Raw genomic sequence first — 18,734 nt, 5'->3', positions numbered from 1 at the left:
CCCACCCTGCAGGACCACAGTCCACCGTGCCACAAACTAACACACCTAACATCCGACAGCCCCCACACCCACCCTTCCCCACCTCCCAGCCCCCCCCCCTCGGGCTGATGCCGAGCACTCCCCTTGATTAGCACCCGTTTCAGGTGATCCCTCCTAGACCCACTCCCGCTCCTCCCATAGAAGTTGATGAGCCACACATGCCTACATCCTCCTCGCACTAGCAGTCTTCCCCCTCCCACACAGCCACCAGCTCATCTACCCTTGCCGCCCGTCACACCTTCCCAAGACAAGCGCAACTGTTGCGACAGTAGTTCTTCCGCAGTGGCCCATGGTCAAACCAGAGAGTTGCAGAGCGCGTAGTGTTCCCACTACCTCTAGAGGTGGGGATCTTCATGGTTCGCAAGTCAAGAAGGAAAAAGATCCATCTACTAGCACCACCGGATGGACCAAACTACCCCTTTTTCTTTCTGTCCTCTCACTCAGGGGATTGGACGACGACACAGACAGAGGAGGAGTTGGAGAGTCAGGTGGCCGACCACATCTCCCAGTGCATGGGAGAAGAAGGACTAGCATTGTTTGCACAGCAATGGCCCGGTTGCATGATGGACATTCACTAGTGGGCTGGGGCAGAGGTCCCACACTTGAGCATTATCTTTCGAGCCCCTACACAGTGGACAGCTCCGAGGGATGTGATCGAGTGGCCCTAGCACAAGCGGCCCATTTCTACTAGTGTAGGAGTCACGACTCTCAACATGGCTGGTAGATCCATTGATAGTACCACCTGGAGCATCTATCACTCCTATGATCCGGCCGAGGGACACCATGGGGGACTGGAATTTGCCATCCAGACCTACGGCAAAGCGTACTTGCAAGCCTCATAGTTTCTCATCCTCATCAACAGCCTCCACACCGAACAGATGTCTATTCGGTTAGTCGCAGGTTTTCCCATGAGCTTACACCTTGCATCCTAGAATGTGAATAGTCTCCACTACACTAGGGTCTGAGGGATGTGATCGAGTGGCCTTAGCACAAGCGGCCCATTTCTACCAGTGTAGAAGTCACGACTCTCAACATGGCTGGTAGATCCATTGATAGTACCACCTAGAGCATCTATCACCCCTATGGTCTGGCCAAGGGCCACCATGGGGGATTGGAGTTTACCATCCAGACCTAGGACAAAGCACACTTGCATGCCTCATAGTTTCTCCTCCTCATCAGCAACTTCCACACCGAATAGATGCCTATTCGGTCAGTCACAGGTTTCCCCCTGAGCTTACACCTTGCATCATGAAATGTGAACAGTCTCCACTACAGTGGGGCACAAGGTTCTAGAAAGTTGATTGTTCGGCAGGAGCTGCGACCTGATTGGATATTGGGGACTCATGCCTTGGAGTCCCCAATGTCTATGCCCCTACGGAGGTTATGGCACGTAGCAAGTTCTAGGTGGAGATCCCAAATGGACTCCCAAAGGTGGATTTGTGGATCATTGGAAGAGACTTCAACAAACTGGAGGCTTTGGAGGACCAGCAGGGCAGAGGCAGAAACTACCAGGGCATGACCGAGGAGGAGGAGGCATGGGAGGTATTTCTATTAGCAATTGGTGCAAGCGATACCTGGAGAGACCCTTCCTTCCACAGGAGGGAGAGGTCGCTGGACTTCTCTTGGGGATACAGGCGGCTAGGTGGAGTCCTGCTGGAGCGGTTGGACAGGTTTTATGGGGGAGAGTAGGAAGGCTCTCCTGGAGGACAGATTGGGCAGTTGCCAGGCACCACGTTGTCCAATCATTGCCCGGTTCTCCTGACACTAGATCCCCCAGCGTGTGCCCTAGACACTCGATCCTGTCGGATCCCTAACTCGATCCATAGAAGGGAGGAGGTGACGAGACAGAAAGAGCAGCTCTGGACTAGGGAGTGGGGCAGCAGGGACCGGATCGTAGAGAAGGTTGTAGAGGTCCTAGCCGAGTCAAGTAGAATCTGCCAAGAGGTAGCCATACAGGCTAGGCAGCAGAGCTGGGAGGAGAGAGTACTCCAGCGGGACCTTGCAACCACGCAGAGATCACTACAGGAGGCACCAGGAGATCCCACCCTCCACGCATAGGAGGTGCAAGCACAAGCAGGCATTGCTGGCCTAGAGGACAAGCGCTCAGAGTTCTCTTTCTGCACCTCAGCAACTTTCTGGGCGCGGAAGGGGAACACGATGTGCAAGGAGTTTTTCTAGGTGCACCGACCTCGCATCCAGGAGAGCAGATACACAACCTTCAAGATCAGTATGCGACGACTTGTTCTAGCCCAGACGAGGTGGCGGAGATTGCAAGTGACTACTACAGGCGCCTTTTCCAACAGGAGACAACCTCAACTGCAAGACATCGATGTAAGCAACAGGTTTGGGATCACATCCCGTCCCTCGTCACAAAGGAGATGGGTCACTCCCTCCTAGCCCCCTTCACAGAAGCAACCAGAGGAGGTTTTCCATACACAGGATGGGCAGAAATGGCCAGGAGAGGATGGCCTCTCTAAGGCATCTTTTATTACCTACTAGGAAGTGGTGAAGGACCCCGTACTCATGGCCTTCTTGGAGATTTTCACTTCAGACAGATGGCAGGGAGCCTTTCGGCAGGCCTTATCAGTCTTCTCCCCAAAGGGGAAGACTGATTCGAGCTTTCCCAGTGGAGACCGATCACCTTATTGTCAGTGGCCTATAAGACACTGGAAAAGATGATTGGTGGGTGACTACGCCCAGTGCTGCAAGACATCATCCATGACACACGGACAAACTTTGTCCAAGATAGGAGTATCCTAGACAATGTATTCACCTTCTTTGAGGCAACAGAGAGGGCTCAACACAGTGGGCATAGACTAGCCATATTACTCTTGGATTTCAAGAAAGCTTGGCACGGTGGACTGGGATTTCCTAGAGGACACTTTGGTGAGGTTGGGTTTCCGCCACGCTTGGATTCGCTGGGTCGCTGCACTTTACAGATCGGCCTTCAGCACGGTTCTCATAGGTGATAGACGGCGGAAGGAGCTTCGGCTAGAGAGATTGGTTCGGCAGGCTTGCCCCTTGCCCCCGTAATTGATCATACTCTTTGCAGGGCCAATGTCTCACTTCCTCAGGTCCCCTGTGAGCGGATTACGTGGCCTCCGACTTCGAGTGAGAGAGAAGATTGAGTTGCTAGACTCAGAGTATGCAGATGATACAGCACTCTACATAAAGGACGATGAGTTGATGCTTGAGAGAGTGAGGCTGGCTCTTGAGGTGTTCTGTTCTGCAACGGGAGAGAAAATCAACTCACGAAAGTCCGTTGATTTCCTCACAGACCCAAACTCTAGCACAGAGTGGGGCGTCCACCGAGGATTTAGATGGCTGAGCAGAGGGCATACCGTCCGGTACCTAGGGTTCCAGGTGGGACTCGACATCACTCCCGCCCAACAGTTTCTTCCAATCCTCGATTCTATTCGAAGGAAGCTGAGCTACTGGAGCACGGCTCGCCTCTCACTAGCGGGCAGAGCCCGGGTCTATAAGCTGAAAAGAAAAGCGGATGGATCCATTGATAAGTATAAAGCTAGGCTTGTGGCAAAAGGCTTCGCACAAAAGAAGGGCATTAATTATGAGGAGACATTTGCTCCTACATCCCATATGACTACCATTCGGTCTATGGTTGCTTTGGCTACCCATCATGATTGGACTATGCACCAGCTTCATATTAAAACTACATTTTTACATGGGAAACTTCAAGAGGAAGAGTATGTACAACAGCCCATTGGTTTTGCAATTGAGGGATTCGAACACTTGGTATGCAAGTTGAAAAAGGCTTTATATGGTTTGAAGCAAGCTTGTTATGCAAAAATTGATGCCCTTTTACTTAGCCAAGGGTTCACTAACACCCTATTCGAGTCTACTCCTTACGTATGCAAAGAAGGGTGTCCTTGCTGGTCATGTGTCTTTATGTAGATGTTCTTCTGCCCAAAGGAACACATGCTGATCAGATTTCAGCATTGAAGAAAAATTTGCAGAAAACTTTTGAAATGTCAGATTTGGGGCCTTTGTATTACTATTTAGGCATTTAGTTCATTCATGATGCTAGAGGCATTGGATTGTCACAGCCCAAATATATTAGTAGACTCCTTGAGAGATTTGGCTTACAGGATTGCAAGCTAGTTAGTACACCGATGAAGATTGGACTCAAGCTCTCTTTGCATGATGACAATGATTTATTTGGCATTCATACATATGCTCCAATGGCTGGATGTCTCATTTATTTATGCAATTCAAGGCCAAATATTCAGTTTGCAGTTTAAACTATAAGCAAATATATACATAGCCCACGCATGTCGCATTGGCAAGCTATGAAGCGTATTTTCCATTACTTGTAGGGTACTAGGACTCTTGGATTGCTTTATGGCAAGGGGGAACCACTACAACTCCATGTTGATAGTGATTTAGATGGGGCTAATGATTTTAATTCACCTCATTCTGCGAGTGGAAACTATTTCTTTCTTGGCTCATCTTGCATATCTTGGCTTAGCAAGAAATAATCCACTATTGCCACATCATCTTGTAAAGCTAAATACAAGGCAACTTTCTCTCCCATAATTGAATGTATACAGCTGAGGCGTTTGTTGGCTGATCTTGATGTATTTGTCACGGAGCCTACTCCTTTGTTTACTGACAATTTGAGTGCCATTGAAATGGCACGGAACCCAGTGTTTCATGCACGCATGAAACACAAAGATCCACTATCACTTTATCAAAGAGAGGCTATATGTAAGAGATATTCGCCTTATCTACTATCCTACCACCAACAATGTGGCAAACACCTTCAGCAAAGCTCTTTCTCACAATAACTTTGAAGCATTTTGCAATGCTTTAAATTTGATCTCCTTTGGTGGATGAACCTTGTATGTCGATCACTTTTCACTCTAGGGGGGTTTGTTGAGTTTAACTCATGCCTACGGTCACAAAGGAGTATCAATCATCCACAATAGGATACTAATGCACTTTTTACTCTCCTTATGAGAGGTTTTTTTACCCAGTTACATTTTCTTTTATTTTATATGCTTATGTTACACAGTTCAATCACATATCATGTTTTACACCTTCAGGTGTGAACGCACATTAACAACCCTAAGTTACTCTCTACTATGAACTATGTAGTCTCAACTCAGAACTTCCATCTACATTCCTCACAATGGAAACGTAAAGATATGCCATATTGTTTCATGGGCCTGAAAATGGGCATTTCTAGAAACAATGGTGTCTAGGCTATGTGCAAGATTCCCTCAACGAGGGCATTAGAATTGCTGTTGGCACTTATCTAGATCGTGATTCTTCATACAAGACAACACTCCAAGCTTCCTTGGAGTTTGACCCGTCTCTCAATTCATCAAAACATCCTATGCATGCATAGCAAACTAGCATTCCCGTAGGGAGAAAACACACAAGAGGTTTTTCCTTTTAAGTACAAGCAAATAAGGCGGTTGCAACTTCTACCATGAGGGCTAAATCTTCCACTAGTGACCAATTTCACCCGCATTCTATTCGGACCAGTCTAGCAACAAAATATTCCAATATCATGATGCCCCCATCTTATCCAAGTCATCACTCCAACCTTATATTTGATAAGGCAACTCCAACAATCACATCGAGAACCAATGATAACGATCTCCACACCAATATCCCAACATTTTTGTTTGGAGTGCAAGCTGAAGCATGCTACCTATGATAAGTAGTGCTATGGGATTGCCACTCGACTAGGAGAGGGAATAATGTTAGCCACAAATTTGAAAAAGTGGCAAAATTGGCAAATGTGGGTATTGCAAGCACGCAAAAAACAAATAAAAGCACAACTCTGGATGAAGGCATAAGGTGCCGAAAACATTTTCGAAAGCAATTCTCCAGAATTATTCATGACACCCATATGATAATTTTCAATTACTATCTACGGCCATATTTTGAGAGCCATGATCAACGCTTGTCCAAGTTGTAATATTTTTCAGTGTTAGAAAGAAAGACTCGTAGCTCAGCTAGGATGGGGATACTAGTTTCTATTCATTTTTGGAAACCGGCCATTGTAATCTAAAAGTGTATGTGTAAAGTAAGAAAGGCTGGTCAAGAGCCGAAAAAGAGAAACATGCACCCAACTTTGACTACAAGCCCAAATTAAAATCCCTTTGTGTAAGTGCCAAAAAGTAAATGGATAAGCTCATTCTTGTGGTGTGTAATCTTGAGAGCTTTCTTTATTCTTGTTCCTACTTATCTTCTTGTGCTTAATCTTGAGAGTGAGGGGGAGAGTCTTGCTTCACGTTCTTTTCCTCTTTCTCTTCTTCTTGGGTGAGAGATGGATTGGAGGAGGTATTGGGCTCTTCTGTGACAAGAATGCCTCCACCTCTTCCTTGGTTATATCAATACCTTTAAAAACTACTCGTTGCAATAACCCATATAAAAATTAAGGATCAAACGTGGCTCAATAATCATGTTCCCTTGAGAGTATTGCAACCACATAATACTCTTTGGCATGCTAGCCAATGCAAACAAGCCAAATGTGATGGGTTCGACAATTATTATTGTGCATTGCTCATATTGTTCATTTTAGAAAGATTGAACCCTTCAGGTCAATCACTGAATGGCAAGGGAGAACTTGCTTCCTCTCACATGTTCAACATTGTTGGGAGGAAAGAGTCATGAATGAATGAGCTTCTGCACATGTTCTGAGAGGTGGTCATTCAGCAAAATAAACAGGACCTTAAGAACAAACATTGCTGATGCAACATCTTCAAACTAGAGAGTAGCAATGGGAGAACTTGTTGCCTCTCTACCCATAGGCTCAATGTGATTAACCAATTGAAATCTGAGGCTTTTTGGAGAGTGCATCAGCCACCACATCTTTCTAACCATTGATGTGCACAGCTGAAAATCAAATATAGAGAGAAAGTTCACTCATCTCATATCCTTCTTAGATTACTTCATATGAGTGACAATAGTGCAATATCTGATGATTGGTCTGCGCTATAAAATCAGCCCTTAAAAGATAGCATTTTCATGTGGAAAGTGCATGAATTACAACAAGGTTCCTCATAAACCTGAAATTTCTTCTTTGCACTATGGAGAACATGGCTCTTGGGGACTTGCCTTAGACCGATGAGACTAAGACTACACATTTTGTGTATCCTAGGTTTGCTAGACCATCCGTCACTGAGTTTGGCAAAGTTGCCTGAGCTAGACATTCACAAGTATTGAAGTCGCCCATTACGAACCTTGGACAGGCCATCAAAAGACACCGCACATCTTGCAATAGTTGGCAACAATCTCTAGCCAACAATCGGTGCATACACACCTACCACCCAAAGAATATCACCCGCATACATGAGCTCCACCATATGCAGTCTACCCTTGACATCCTGCAAAATCAGCAATGGCTACCAAGAGGAATGGACAGCCAGCATAACTCCTGTTCTAAGCAAATCATGACCACTAAAAAAACTGAATAGTCCTTGTACGAGATTGGACTAAATGGAGGTAGCATGCCTATTTACGAAAAGTTTCAGGACCTTGTACCACGGTCTGTTTAAAAGCTCTCTCAAACCGTGCACCACTTTAAGGGTTTGATTAATTAAGCATTTTTGGGGCTGTTTAAGTGGTTAATTCAGCATGTAATGCTTATGTTAGCTCAACAAAACCCTCTAGAACCATCATAACTCAACAAAGGGTGCCTACACATCTTTTTTTTGCTACACTAACATTCAATATGAGAGCCTCCAACTGGGCCTTCGTGTGTACAATCAAGGGGGTTAGTCCTATCAATAAAGATGGCAGCCTTCTCTCAGAAGGGAACAATTTGTTGCAACACCAAATCAGCCCCCAAAACTACCACAGCATGTTCCCCATCAAGCCATCTTGCCTTTAGTCCACATGCACATAATTCTACATGAGTATATTAACCTGTGAGACATGTGTTGAAAACCTCTTCCTTTTCTACCAAAGGAAAATGAGGACCCCCTCCTACAAAGAGGTCTCTGGAACTCCCAACAGTTACAGGACACCTTTGATGATAAGGATCTTTCTTAACCACATGACAAAAATATGTCTCAACTAAATGACCCCTTGAATCTTTTTTTATCAAGAAAGATTTTATATCTCATTAAGAAAGAAATATGGTTACGGATGATGCCACATGATGAAGTTGGATCTTTCTTTAACTTTACATTGAAGCTTGTTGTTTGTGCTGGTCACACCAGTTCATCTGCTGGTGACATAGGTCCCAGGCAGCCCATGCACAGCTGCAATAGGTCACAAGCAGGTCTTTCAAACTGCCTAGAGTCTGGTGCAACCACTGAAGCTACTCCACAACTCCAGGACTGACCATGTGGCTGCTCAATAATCACCAGGTGATGAAATCATGGCGTACAGATCTCTCTCACACACACATGTTACGAATGCCTTGTACATTATCCAACAGGATAGCCACAGCCCTTCAAAGAGCACACTTGAATGATCAAGCAAGCTGAATAAGCAAGCCCATGTATTTTGCCTTCAAATGTGCCAAGAACAACTTTCTACTGGGTGGTCACTATTAAGCAATGATAAATTAGGCCAAAAATATTGATAAAGCCTAATTACTTGCAAAATAATTTGCTCTATCTGGCTGTAGAAAAGCACCAAAAAGGAACACAGACTGTTTCTTTTTATTCCACTCTTTGTAGTACAAAGCCTGCAAACACACTACAAATTTTCCTTACAAAGGGACCAAGGGGACAGCCAGTTTTCACCCAGTCATTACTACTCTTCAGTACCAGATGCTCAACCTCCTGCTGTCCATGCTGGACTATGGCATGGAGAGCATGGACCACAGGTTTACTCTCTGCTGGCATCCATACACAATACTAACAATAGTTCCAGGTCCTCCAACTGTTGGCTGGTTGCTCTTATTCAGGATCTGTATGAGTCACGACACATTCCACCCTGCTGACTGGTGATGTCTTCAACTCTACCTAGGCCTGTGTGGGCTTCTACCACATTTTTCCCCAAGCCTTTGCTTCTGCTCTGGCTCCTTCCGGACTTGAACCCTCTTTTACCACCGCTCATTGAGCATCATTAAATCAGATTCCTCCCTTATGTATCTCATACCATTTACATGAGCACATATTTGTTATATGAAGAGTTTGTAGTTCTGTGCATTCACTAGCCCACTCATCCTCGCATGGTACTGAAGCAAGGTGCTTTTGACACTTGAGCTGACATTAGTATTTGCATTGACAAAAGCACCCAAACTAACAATTGATGTTTCAGCTTTCTCCCATGATGGAGAGAGGACAAAAATCCTTTGATTCATCAAAAGTGATCCTCATCATTGGAGTCATGGCTATCATCATCACCTCCATCCCTTAAGGCTCTGCAAGGACGGTATTGATGGACACAGTTACCTTTATCTTCAACAACCATTGTTCCGCCATATAATTTTCCATTTTTCACCTCAATCTAGCCCCTTCAAAGCTTCAATGCCATACCCATCCTAAGGTCACAGGGCTGTGCAATTCAGACGAGAGCCAATCAGCTGGTGACAATGCAAAACTGTAAGAACATACCATTGATGGGACGACTAGGAAATTAATGTCTTCATCACAACCAACCCAAGGGCATGTTCATACGCAACTTATGAGCTGTAAGTGACTATGGAGATCCAGACTTGTACATGTACATGCACATGGTATAACAGTTGCATAGTCACAAGTAACATGCCAGACAGGGCCTTGGGATGCAGGATCATGGTCCCCATAATGAAGAACAGGAGCTGATGCACCCCAGAACAGGGGGACATCCCCTATCCTATCCCTCACAGCTGTCTGCCTGTTGACCTGTTCCCTTGTTTGGGACAGATATGGGTTTTTCTTTTAAACTGTTTTTCAAAACAAATATTTTTTCCCTGATTCTTCTTCAGCAGTTTTAACATACCATTTTCCTTCCTCCACTCACAGGTGTGTGTAAAGTGGACCTGAAAATTTGATTTCAAACAACTTACATCACTCACTCTCACACATACACAGACATACACACACACACACACACACACACAATTTTGATGATCTAATGATTCACACACTCAAATTTGTTTTACTTTTTTAAGTAATTGTGTTTTATGTACTGTCTAAATGCCCATCATGTCCCCATCCCTCATCACTTGTGACCATGGACAGTTAACTGATGGACACGCTTGCATGCAGATGCAATGAATTTGTGTGTGATAACCCAATTTGAATGGCTAAGTACCTAGGTCCTTGAAAGTGAGTAGATTTTGGATTACCTACAACATTAGGTTTAAAAGCTTAGAAACCTTAGTTTTAAATATTATTTTGTGGAGCTCACCTACAATATAAGAGGGAAGTTTAGTAAAATATATCCTAGCTCATTTTGTTATTTCCCTATTTTTTGAAGATAAAAGACTTCTTGTGCCTAAAGGGGCGTCAAGAGAAGGAAAGGGACATCTATCAATTGTGGCTGGTTGGTTTCTTCTTTCTCTCAATGTTTTCTCATCCCATATTTTTCCATTGGCTTGATTTCTTCTGTGTGTTCACATGGGCAGATTGTGCAACTACCAATGGTAAACTGCTTGGACTTGTCTATAGATGTGTGGACTGCACGCAAGCTGCATATTGGATAGATTATGACCTATGCTCCCAATTCGAATGTCTAAGTTGTACATCATCTGGGGCCAGTTCTGGGACACTATACAGCTATTCTCCATTATTTCACTGTCATCAACAGCGATTGTTTATTGAGAGATGTGATTTTCTTCCAAGAAGAGCCCAAACAAAGTTAATATCAAGTATCATACAGCCAACCACTATCATTCAATCTTTTAAGGACCTCTCATGGTTGTCATTAATATTAAGGCATTCTATCATGGGCAAAACTACATAGATCAGCATTTCACAATGTGTGAAGTTGAAAAATATAGCTTCTTACTTTTGCATGAAACAAATGGATGTTCAAAAATAAAATTTTGAAGGGCTTAAAGAAGAGAACTACAGCTATATTGGGTTTTCTAACAACTCTTAGATTGAGTCCTATGTAGCATGAATACATTGGGTCACAAAGCACACCCAGACGAAATAATCCTACAAAATCACAAACACACTTTGTAAATGTCTGAATATACTTACATGCATCGAGACTCCCATGCCAAAAAGGATACCTTTGCAAGGTATAATCCTAACATCATCACTAAGCAATTTTGACAAATGTGTCCTCTCTTGCCTGAAACAAAGGGAATAATCTCTCTCAAGAACTCTCTCTCTCTTTTTTCGTAAAGAAGAACTCTCTCTCTCTCTCTCTCTCTCTCTCTCTCTCTCTCTCTCTCACAAAAGCTCTCTCCCTCTCTCTCTCTCAATGCCGTGAAGCTCATTGGAGCCACAAACTGATCTCTCTCACTCTCAATGCCATGAAGCAGCAAGGTTGTCGGAGCCACGCTGATCAGCCTCAAGGATTACGGGCCGTGAAGGACGCCACTTCTGAGCTACTTTTCACGCTGAGATGGCTGTTGTGGACTGATGCTGCATGGACTGGAGCATCGAATTTGCTGCGGCAAGCTAGCTAGCACTGCCACTGCCAGTATTCATGAGACGATGATGCAAAATACAAAGAGATCAAGGCGGAGCAGCGAGCTGCAAGTTGATATGACAGATAGCTTAAACAAAGTAAGTGATGCCTGGAAGGTAGATATGGATGCATTGCAATCTGATACAAATGCACGCATAGCAACCAAGGATATGGAGATTGCTGAACTGAAAAAGCAATTAGAGGCATGTAAGAAAGAATTGGCAACAAACAAGTCAATGATGGATGCACAAACAGCAATGCCAATTGCACCAGAATTAACGAAAGAGGTGGAAAAAAAGGACATACACACATGGGTGTGGTACAGGGAGCTCAAAAGAAAGTAGAAAATGTCGAGCATGCAATGAAAGAAAATGCATAATGGATTGAGGTAGTCAAAAGAAACAAGGGATGCCTCAAATGAAGTATGCAACAGTACAAGAGGAAGCAAAAAGAAAACTCCGTGCATTACATGTCCATGAAGTGTGGTGGGTTGAAAAAAGAACCCCCTAGAGGATACAAAAACACTTTGTGCTAAGATGGGTGCGAATGCGACATGCATTATGGATGCCTGGAAGGTGGGTGATCCAAGTGACAAAAGAGGTCGGATCCTCATGCTGAAATTTGAGGGCATAGATAATGAGAGGGCCTTCCTCTCAAAAAGAAAGGTTGGATCCTCATGCTGACATTTGAGGACATGGATAATGAGAGGGCCTTCCTCTCAAAAAGAAAGGCTTTTAAAGGTAAAAAGGTTTATCTCAATGAGGATCTCACACCCGCATAGTTAGACCATAGAAAGGCTAGAATGCCAATAGTGTTGAAGACACGTAAAGAAGGCAAGTATGCTATATATAGAGATGCTAGAGTAATCATAGCCACAGGAAGGTCACAATGACATTATGAGGCCTATGAGATGTTAAGGATATCCCTTTGGAATTGTAATGGTTCAATGAGACTTGATGCAAGTTATTTTGAGGATACTTTCCGTGGGATGGACATAGCTATATATAGAGAGAGAAACATCAATGTATAAGTTCTAGATCACCAAATGTTATGGGATACAAATGGGAGAGTATTTGCACGCCTCAACCTCGTCCGCCAAGGGGAACCAAAGGGGCACCTAAGGAATCTATATGTTGCAGTATATTACTTCCCACCTGCCTATTCAACATTTGCCCCTTGGGAGAGATCACCATTTGAAGTACTACATGAGGACATTATGAGGTATGCAACCACTGGGGACATACTACTAATGGGAGACTTTAATGCTCGCATAGGAAGTGAGAAATCAGTCTTTTATGATATTGAACATGAGATGTTTAAGGAGTTGGCATTGGACGAACTAGGGCTTGATATGACATGCCTACAAAGGGATATTACACTAAAGATATGCACACACAAGCATGCAAGAAAGAACTTCCGTCATCTTGTGCCGAAAAAAAAGAGGGATTATCTAGCCAAACTAGAGTCTGAGATGTATCAACACTTTTTGAGCAAGGACAGCAAGAAGGCGTGGAAGAAATTTCATGATAGACAACCGCCAATTTAGTTGACATCACCTACGGTATGGCATGAACATGCTAGTGCACTATATGATGTTCCATCACAAAAACAGATTCTCTATTCGTCAAACTCTAGCTAACACACTATTGATTCTTTACGGAAAAAAAGGTGAGGTATGCTATTTGGAGGTTAAAGAATGGGAGAGCACACGATCGAGATGGCTTTATGGCACAGCATTTTGCACATGCATGTTATGCATTGGCCCCTATCCTGTCAAATAACTTCAATAGAGCTATATATGAGAGGTTTCCACCAAGTTGGTGTGACCACATGTAGAGGAAGCTCACGCTCAACCGCCAAGACCCACGGACCGCTTATTGTTCCAAGCATTTCAAGCGAGCTCTAATGGCTATGTCTCACCTGGCTGGCGCGCCGTCGATCCTACAAGTGTAGTGAGCATACCTTGATGCCGAAATGAGTTGCCTCCTCTCTCGCACACGCTGGTATCTCCACGATCCTAGATGCTAGCTCAAGCATCCTCAAGCCTCCTCCATTTCCAAGCTCCATCCACCATAGCTGCGCGCGCGAGAAAAGAGAAGAGAAAAAGAGAAGAGGAGATGGTGAAGAGCTTCACCCTCTTGATCCCTCACTCCCACACACTTCCCTCACACTCTCACACTCACTCTCTCAAGAGCGCACACAAGCCAGAGAAGAAGAGAAAAAGAAGAGAACTTTTGTTAGCCACACACCAAAGAATGAGCTCTCATTCACTTTTTGAACTTTATATACAAAACCCTAAATCCATGGGCACCCATCCCTTTGTTACATGACCGGCCGTTGTGGCAAGGTCCTTTCTCTATTTCCCTCTTCTAGCCTTACGTCTCTAGCCTACACCCGTCTAATATTTTGCAATTGGCACAGAAGGGAGCCCGATGCTCTTTTACAAGAGTTTTTAGAGCTTTTTAAGGCGCCTTTCATTTAAAATTGCACTTTTTGCCCCAACTTAGCTTTAGAGGCCGTCTACATGTCTTTGTTCTTTTTCCATCTTTTTTCCGCTTTTTCCTTCATTTCTCCGCCATCTCGACTTGGGGTTAACACCACACAATAGTGTTGATTCTTAAGAGCGGAGATCCATTGGTTGCTAACAACCACTGCACTATTATGATTGGCCATATGCTAGCGAAGATATATGCCTCTATTCTGGAGCATGCATTGAGTTGATGGGCTAAAACAAAGGGGATGCCATCTGCATGACAAGCTAGCTTTTACCAAGGATACAATACATTAGACCATATATTCACGCTGAGGACCTTGATTGAGGAGGGACAATAACAAGGACGAAAAATCTATTGTTCTTTCGTGGATTTCCATAAAGCTTTCGATACAGCCACGTGCAAGTCTCATGCAGAGGTTGCGAACCATTGGGGTCCCAGAGGATATGCAATGGTGTCTTTATACATTACATGAGACAATAACAAATAGAGTACGAGTACCTGGAGACACAACAAACTCCGTGTCTAGCACGGGTGGTGTAAAGCAAGGTTGTCTGCTCTCTCCTTTGCTGTTTAATTTGTACGTTGACGAGATTTCAGATTACATACAAAGATGGGGTGGTATGGGAGCCAGCTTGGCTCGAGTATTGATACCAATTTTGTTATATGCAAACGATATTGTGCTCATCTCAAATTCACTCGAGGAGCTACAATGACATCTAGATGTATTGCATGTGTTTTGTGAAGAGAAAGGCCTCAAGGTTAATCTTGGAAAGACTAAAATTATGGTCTTTAACACCTCGACAGCTTGCATGACACGCTCAGAGCATCACTTTATGTATGATGGTCAGTCTATGGAAATGGTTAGACAATATGTATACCTTACGGCCACTTTCAAAGGGTAACAATTTTTATGGAAGAAGACTTCAGAGGCTAGCCTTGCACGGGCATATGTAGCTATGACTCTTTGACACTTTAGTTATGCCCACAATACTCTATGGAGCAGCCATTTGGGGCCCAAGCCTTTATCATACTAGACGGGCACCTCTCATGGACTATAACCGACCTGAAGAACAACATTATGATGGCTAGAAACATATGGAGAGACCGCTGGTCATGATGATAGCATGTATGATAAGGGCGAAAGCCTCAGTACCACAAGAGATCATCCGAGCAAAGTTGGGTGTAACACCCATGGTAGCGGAGGCACTATTCTAGGCAATCACCTTCCTCCAGAGGATATGGCAACTCCCTAAAGACCAATACCCTAGGCTACCTCTAGAGTCTTCAAGACAACTTATAACAAAGGGAGATAGATAGTGTTGGTATGCACATATGAGCACGTTGCTGAACTTGCATGGCATGAATATAGACACATTGCCACCCTTCGATTAGAGCCTTGATTGTCCCACTTTGAGTCTCAATCATTTAGAGTTGAATAGAGTGATCAAAGCAAACATCGCTAAAGAGGAGACAGAGAGGACTTGGTCCAAGCCCCCTTTCCCATTAGGCACGAAGATTGGCACAATAACAATGTCACTTCTTGCAGTTTCCCATGATGGTTAAGTAGCGAGGCCGAGATATATGGATGCTGAACTTTCTCACGGGCTTCGCATTGCTATTGGAGAGATCCGCACCTCATCACATCAGCTGATGATTGAGACACATCGATGGACCCATGTTGCAGCAAATGAGAGGATGTGCCAGCTTTGTGTATGGGAGCCAAAGACAGAGGAACACTACATTTGTAGATGCACTGTATACTATGATATCCGAGGTCACTACCATTGCCTCTTTAAGCAGGGGTTTGGACCATTGAGACGGGTGATTGACTATAAGAACCAAAGGTGTCTAGGCCTTGTCTTATTGGAGCTCCAACGGCACAGAGTAACATTGTTATGGGATCAAAGGCAACCCCAACCACATCCACCCCTCAAAAGAGTAGTTACAGACTTTTTTAGTATAGCTAACCCCCTGGCCACTACCACCTTAGACACTACATCTTCTACTAACATACGCCATCGAGGGACATCATCAGGTGGCATCACAGTTGAGAGAGCTATAGCGTTATGCAAAGCACAACGCCCTAGGATACCTACTAGGCAACGTAGAGATACTCATATGCAAAACATTCGTGTCACAATTGCTCATTAAAGACGAAGATTACCACGATGACTCAGTCAAAAATAGCTTGCAAAGTCTTGGTGGATTCCATACACTGAGAGGGAGATACTCTATACTCTCACTTTCCCAAATTTTTCATTTTCCATTTCAATTTATCATGTAGACCCTAACATAATTCTATTTTCCTCTCTGATGAGAGATGATGATACCAATTCAATTAGTTACGGCATTATAGGCCACTCTAGCCTTCTAGAGATGTTAATTTATTTACTTTTTCGTGAAGATAATCGAATTAGATAGTGATGTTTACATCAGACCATCAGGTCAACATTCTCTCTGTATCTCTACTTTCTATTACATCAGACCATCAGGTCAGCATACTCTGTCTCTCTCACTCTCTATGTAACAAATATTTACATGAGGCCTATAGGCTCTCAGAACAACCAGAACAACCTATTACATGAACAGTACTAACACATCACACAGAAGAAACAGCTAGAGTAGAGCGAACAATTGCCAGCCAGGGAGCAGCAATATCCAGAAAAACGAGATCCGCTGACATCATAGAGAAGAATTGCCATAACACTTCCTCACACACAGGCCACATGCCCATGGATGCCCGATGGTGAATCAAAAATAAAGGCATTGAAAGTACGCCATATATGCCACAGAGCTGTCCATCTAAGGAAATGAAATCGGCAGGAACTGTTTGAACTCAAAGAGGGCATAGAGGACATATCTCCCATAATCCATGAACGAACTGATAGGCAGTGCTGAGTCACCGAGAACCACACACGAGAAATAAAATTCCAGATCTGTCGCACAACAGGGCAGGAGACAAAGAGGTGAAGCAATGTCTCATCACATGTAGTGTAGAAAACACAACGCCCATCAAAGATCTTACAGACATGAAGCACTTCTCCCGTTGGAAGACCCCCAATGAGCAGCTGCCACATGAACACTTTTCCCTCATATGAGACCTTAGACTTCCAAAGCTGGATAAATCTTTCCTACCACTTCTTTTTACTATCCCTACGATGCCATAACCTATTCACTTTCCCCATGACCCATCTCTCGGCTTCCACCATCTAATGATGTATTTGATTAGCTCACCTTTTCTCAAAATCATCAAGAAGCACAAACATCCAGTCACGCCAAGGATCCAATTGGCTGAAACGCAAGCAAAGGAGAGAGGCTCTGAAGAGTGTCCTGTATGGATGACCAAATGAGACGTTAACATCTCTCTCTCTCTCTCTCTCTCTCTCTCTCTCTCTCTCTCTCTCTCTCTCTCTCTCTCTCTCTCTCTTCATAATGGATTTTATATTTATAAAGTACTACACGACAAAAGAGTTACAAAAGTCATGGAAAAGACGCAGAGGAAATTGCCATATGCCAGGGAAGTAAGTCCTCCCGGGGGAGCAAGTCAGAGTGCGGAATGAGATCTATCTGCCAATGCAACAGACCTTTAAGCCTCGCAATGTGTCTCGGAACATTAGAGGCCGAATCAAAAAGAAAGGCATTCCAAGTGATCCAATTGTACCAGCATCCCCACTATCTAAGAAAGTGGAACAAGATCTTCATATGCAACTATGCCGGTGTGGGGTATTTTGGCCGCACAAAAACCCAATCAAAAGGGCTTGGCAAGAAACCGACCACAGCTCGCCAAACCATTGACAAGAGCGACCAGATATTCTTAGCGAGAGGGCAAGAAATAAATCGATGACAGGCTGATTCCACAGTAGTGGTGCAAAAGAAACAATTGCCGTTAGAGATTCGACGCTTGGAAAGGGCGGAGGCAAGAGGGAGACCACCAATCATCACCCTCCAAAGAAAGACCTTGCATTTGAAAGGTGTCTTGTTCAACCAGCCCTCCATCACAGTCGCCTTCCACCATGACTGAGATTTCCACAATCCCCATACAATATTAGCTTTAGTAACCAGCCATTGATGATCTTTAATCAGAAGTTGGTACACCTGGTTAGCTAAGGCCTTTTCCAAATTCAACCGACCTGCAAGGTCCCAGTCCTGCCAAGGACGATCCAAAGCAAGGGCAGGAAAGGGTTGCCTGCTCTGGAGCACTAACAAAAGCTGTTCCCATAAATCATGGTATCCACGAGGGATTCGGAAATGCCTCCTAGCTGTACCAAACGATATCAAGACATTACGATTGGCAAGGGTTGTATCTGCAACTGAAGTCAAGCCCTTACGGGCCATGCGGTTAAATTTTTGGTCTGAGCTCATGTTTGCCTTCCCACGAATGTAATCTCGAGGCTACCAACAATTCCAATTGAAAAGAGTTAGTAGCTAAGCAATCCTCTGCAGCATGCCACTGAGCCTTCTGGAGAACCAATTTCCAAGAACATACCAAATGAGAAAGCAGGGATGATGAAGGACTAGAAAACCAAGATTCTGCATTAATAACATTCCACCAGGAGCTCCGAATTTGGGTATTACTATGCACAAGCCCATGATCCTCAAGAAAATAACGGGCTATAAAGACCCATGGGTGATGATCTAAGCACATGG

The 18,734-nt window shown here is 44.1% G+C and overlaps 1 protein-coding gene across 6 annotated transcripts in view; it reads right to left on the bottom strand.

Moving 5' to 3' along the window:
• The window catches only part of PRMT7 (protein arginine methyltransferase 7), a 163,506-nt gene that overhangs the window by 30,646 nt on the left and 114,126 nt on the right, over window positions 1-18,734 (bottom strand). For all 6 annotated transcript variants that reach the window (XR_015690948.1, XR_015690950.1, XR_015690949.1 and 3 more), the window contains one exon: window positions 11,157-11,250. Coding sequence is in view for 1 of the 6 variants with exons in the window: in XM_087678532.1 (XP_087534658.1) it covers window positions 11,157-11,250 (94 nt within the window). In the remaining 5 variants the exon portion in view is untranslated. The remainder of the gene's footprint in view (window positions 1-11,156; window positions 11,251-18,734) is intronic.

The sequence above is a fragment of the Lygodium microphyllum genome, chromosome 5, assembly GCF_053477565.2.
Source record: "Lygodium microphyllum isolate KBCC chromosome 5, Lygodium_microphyllum_v1.1.10, whole genome shotgun sequence".
Classification (NCBI taxonomy): domain Eukaryota; kingdom Viridiplantae; phylum Streptophyta; class Polypodiopsida; order Schizaeales; family Lygodiaceae; genus Lygodium; species Lygodium microphyllum.
The sequence above is the reverse complement of the archived record's forward strand: the minus strand, read 5'-3'. Positions and strand labels throughout refer to the sequence as shown.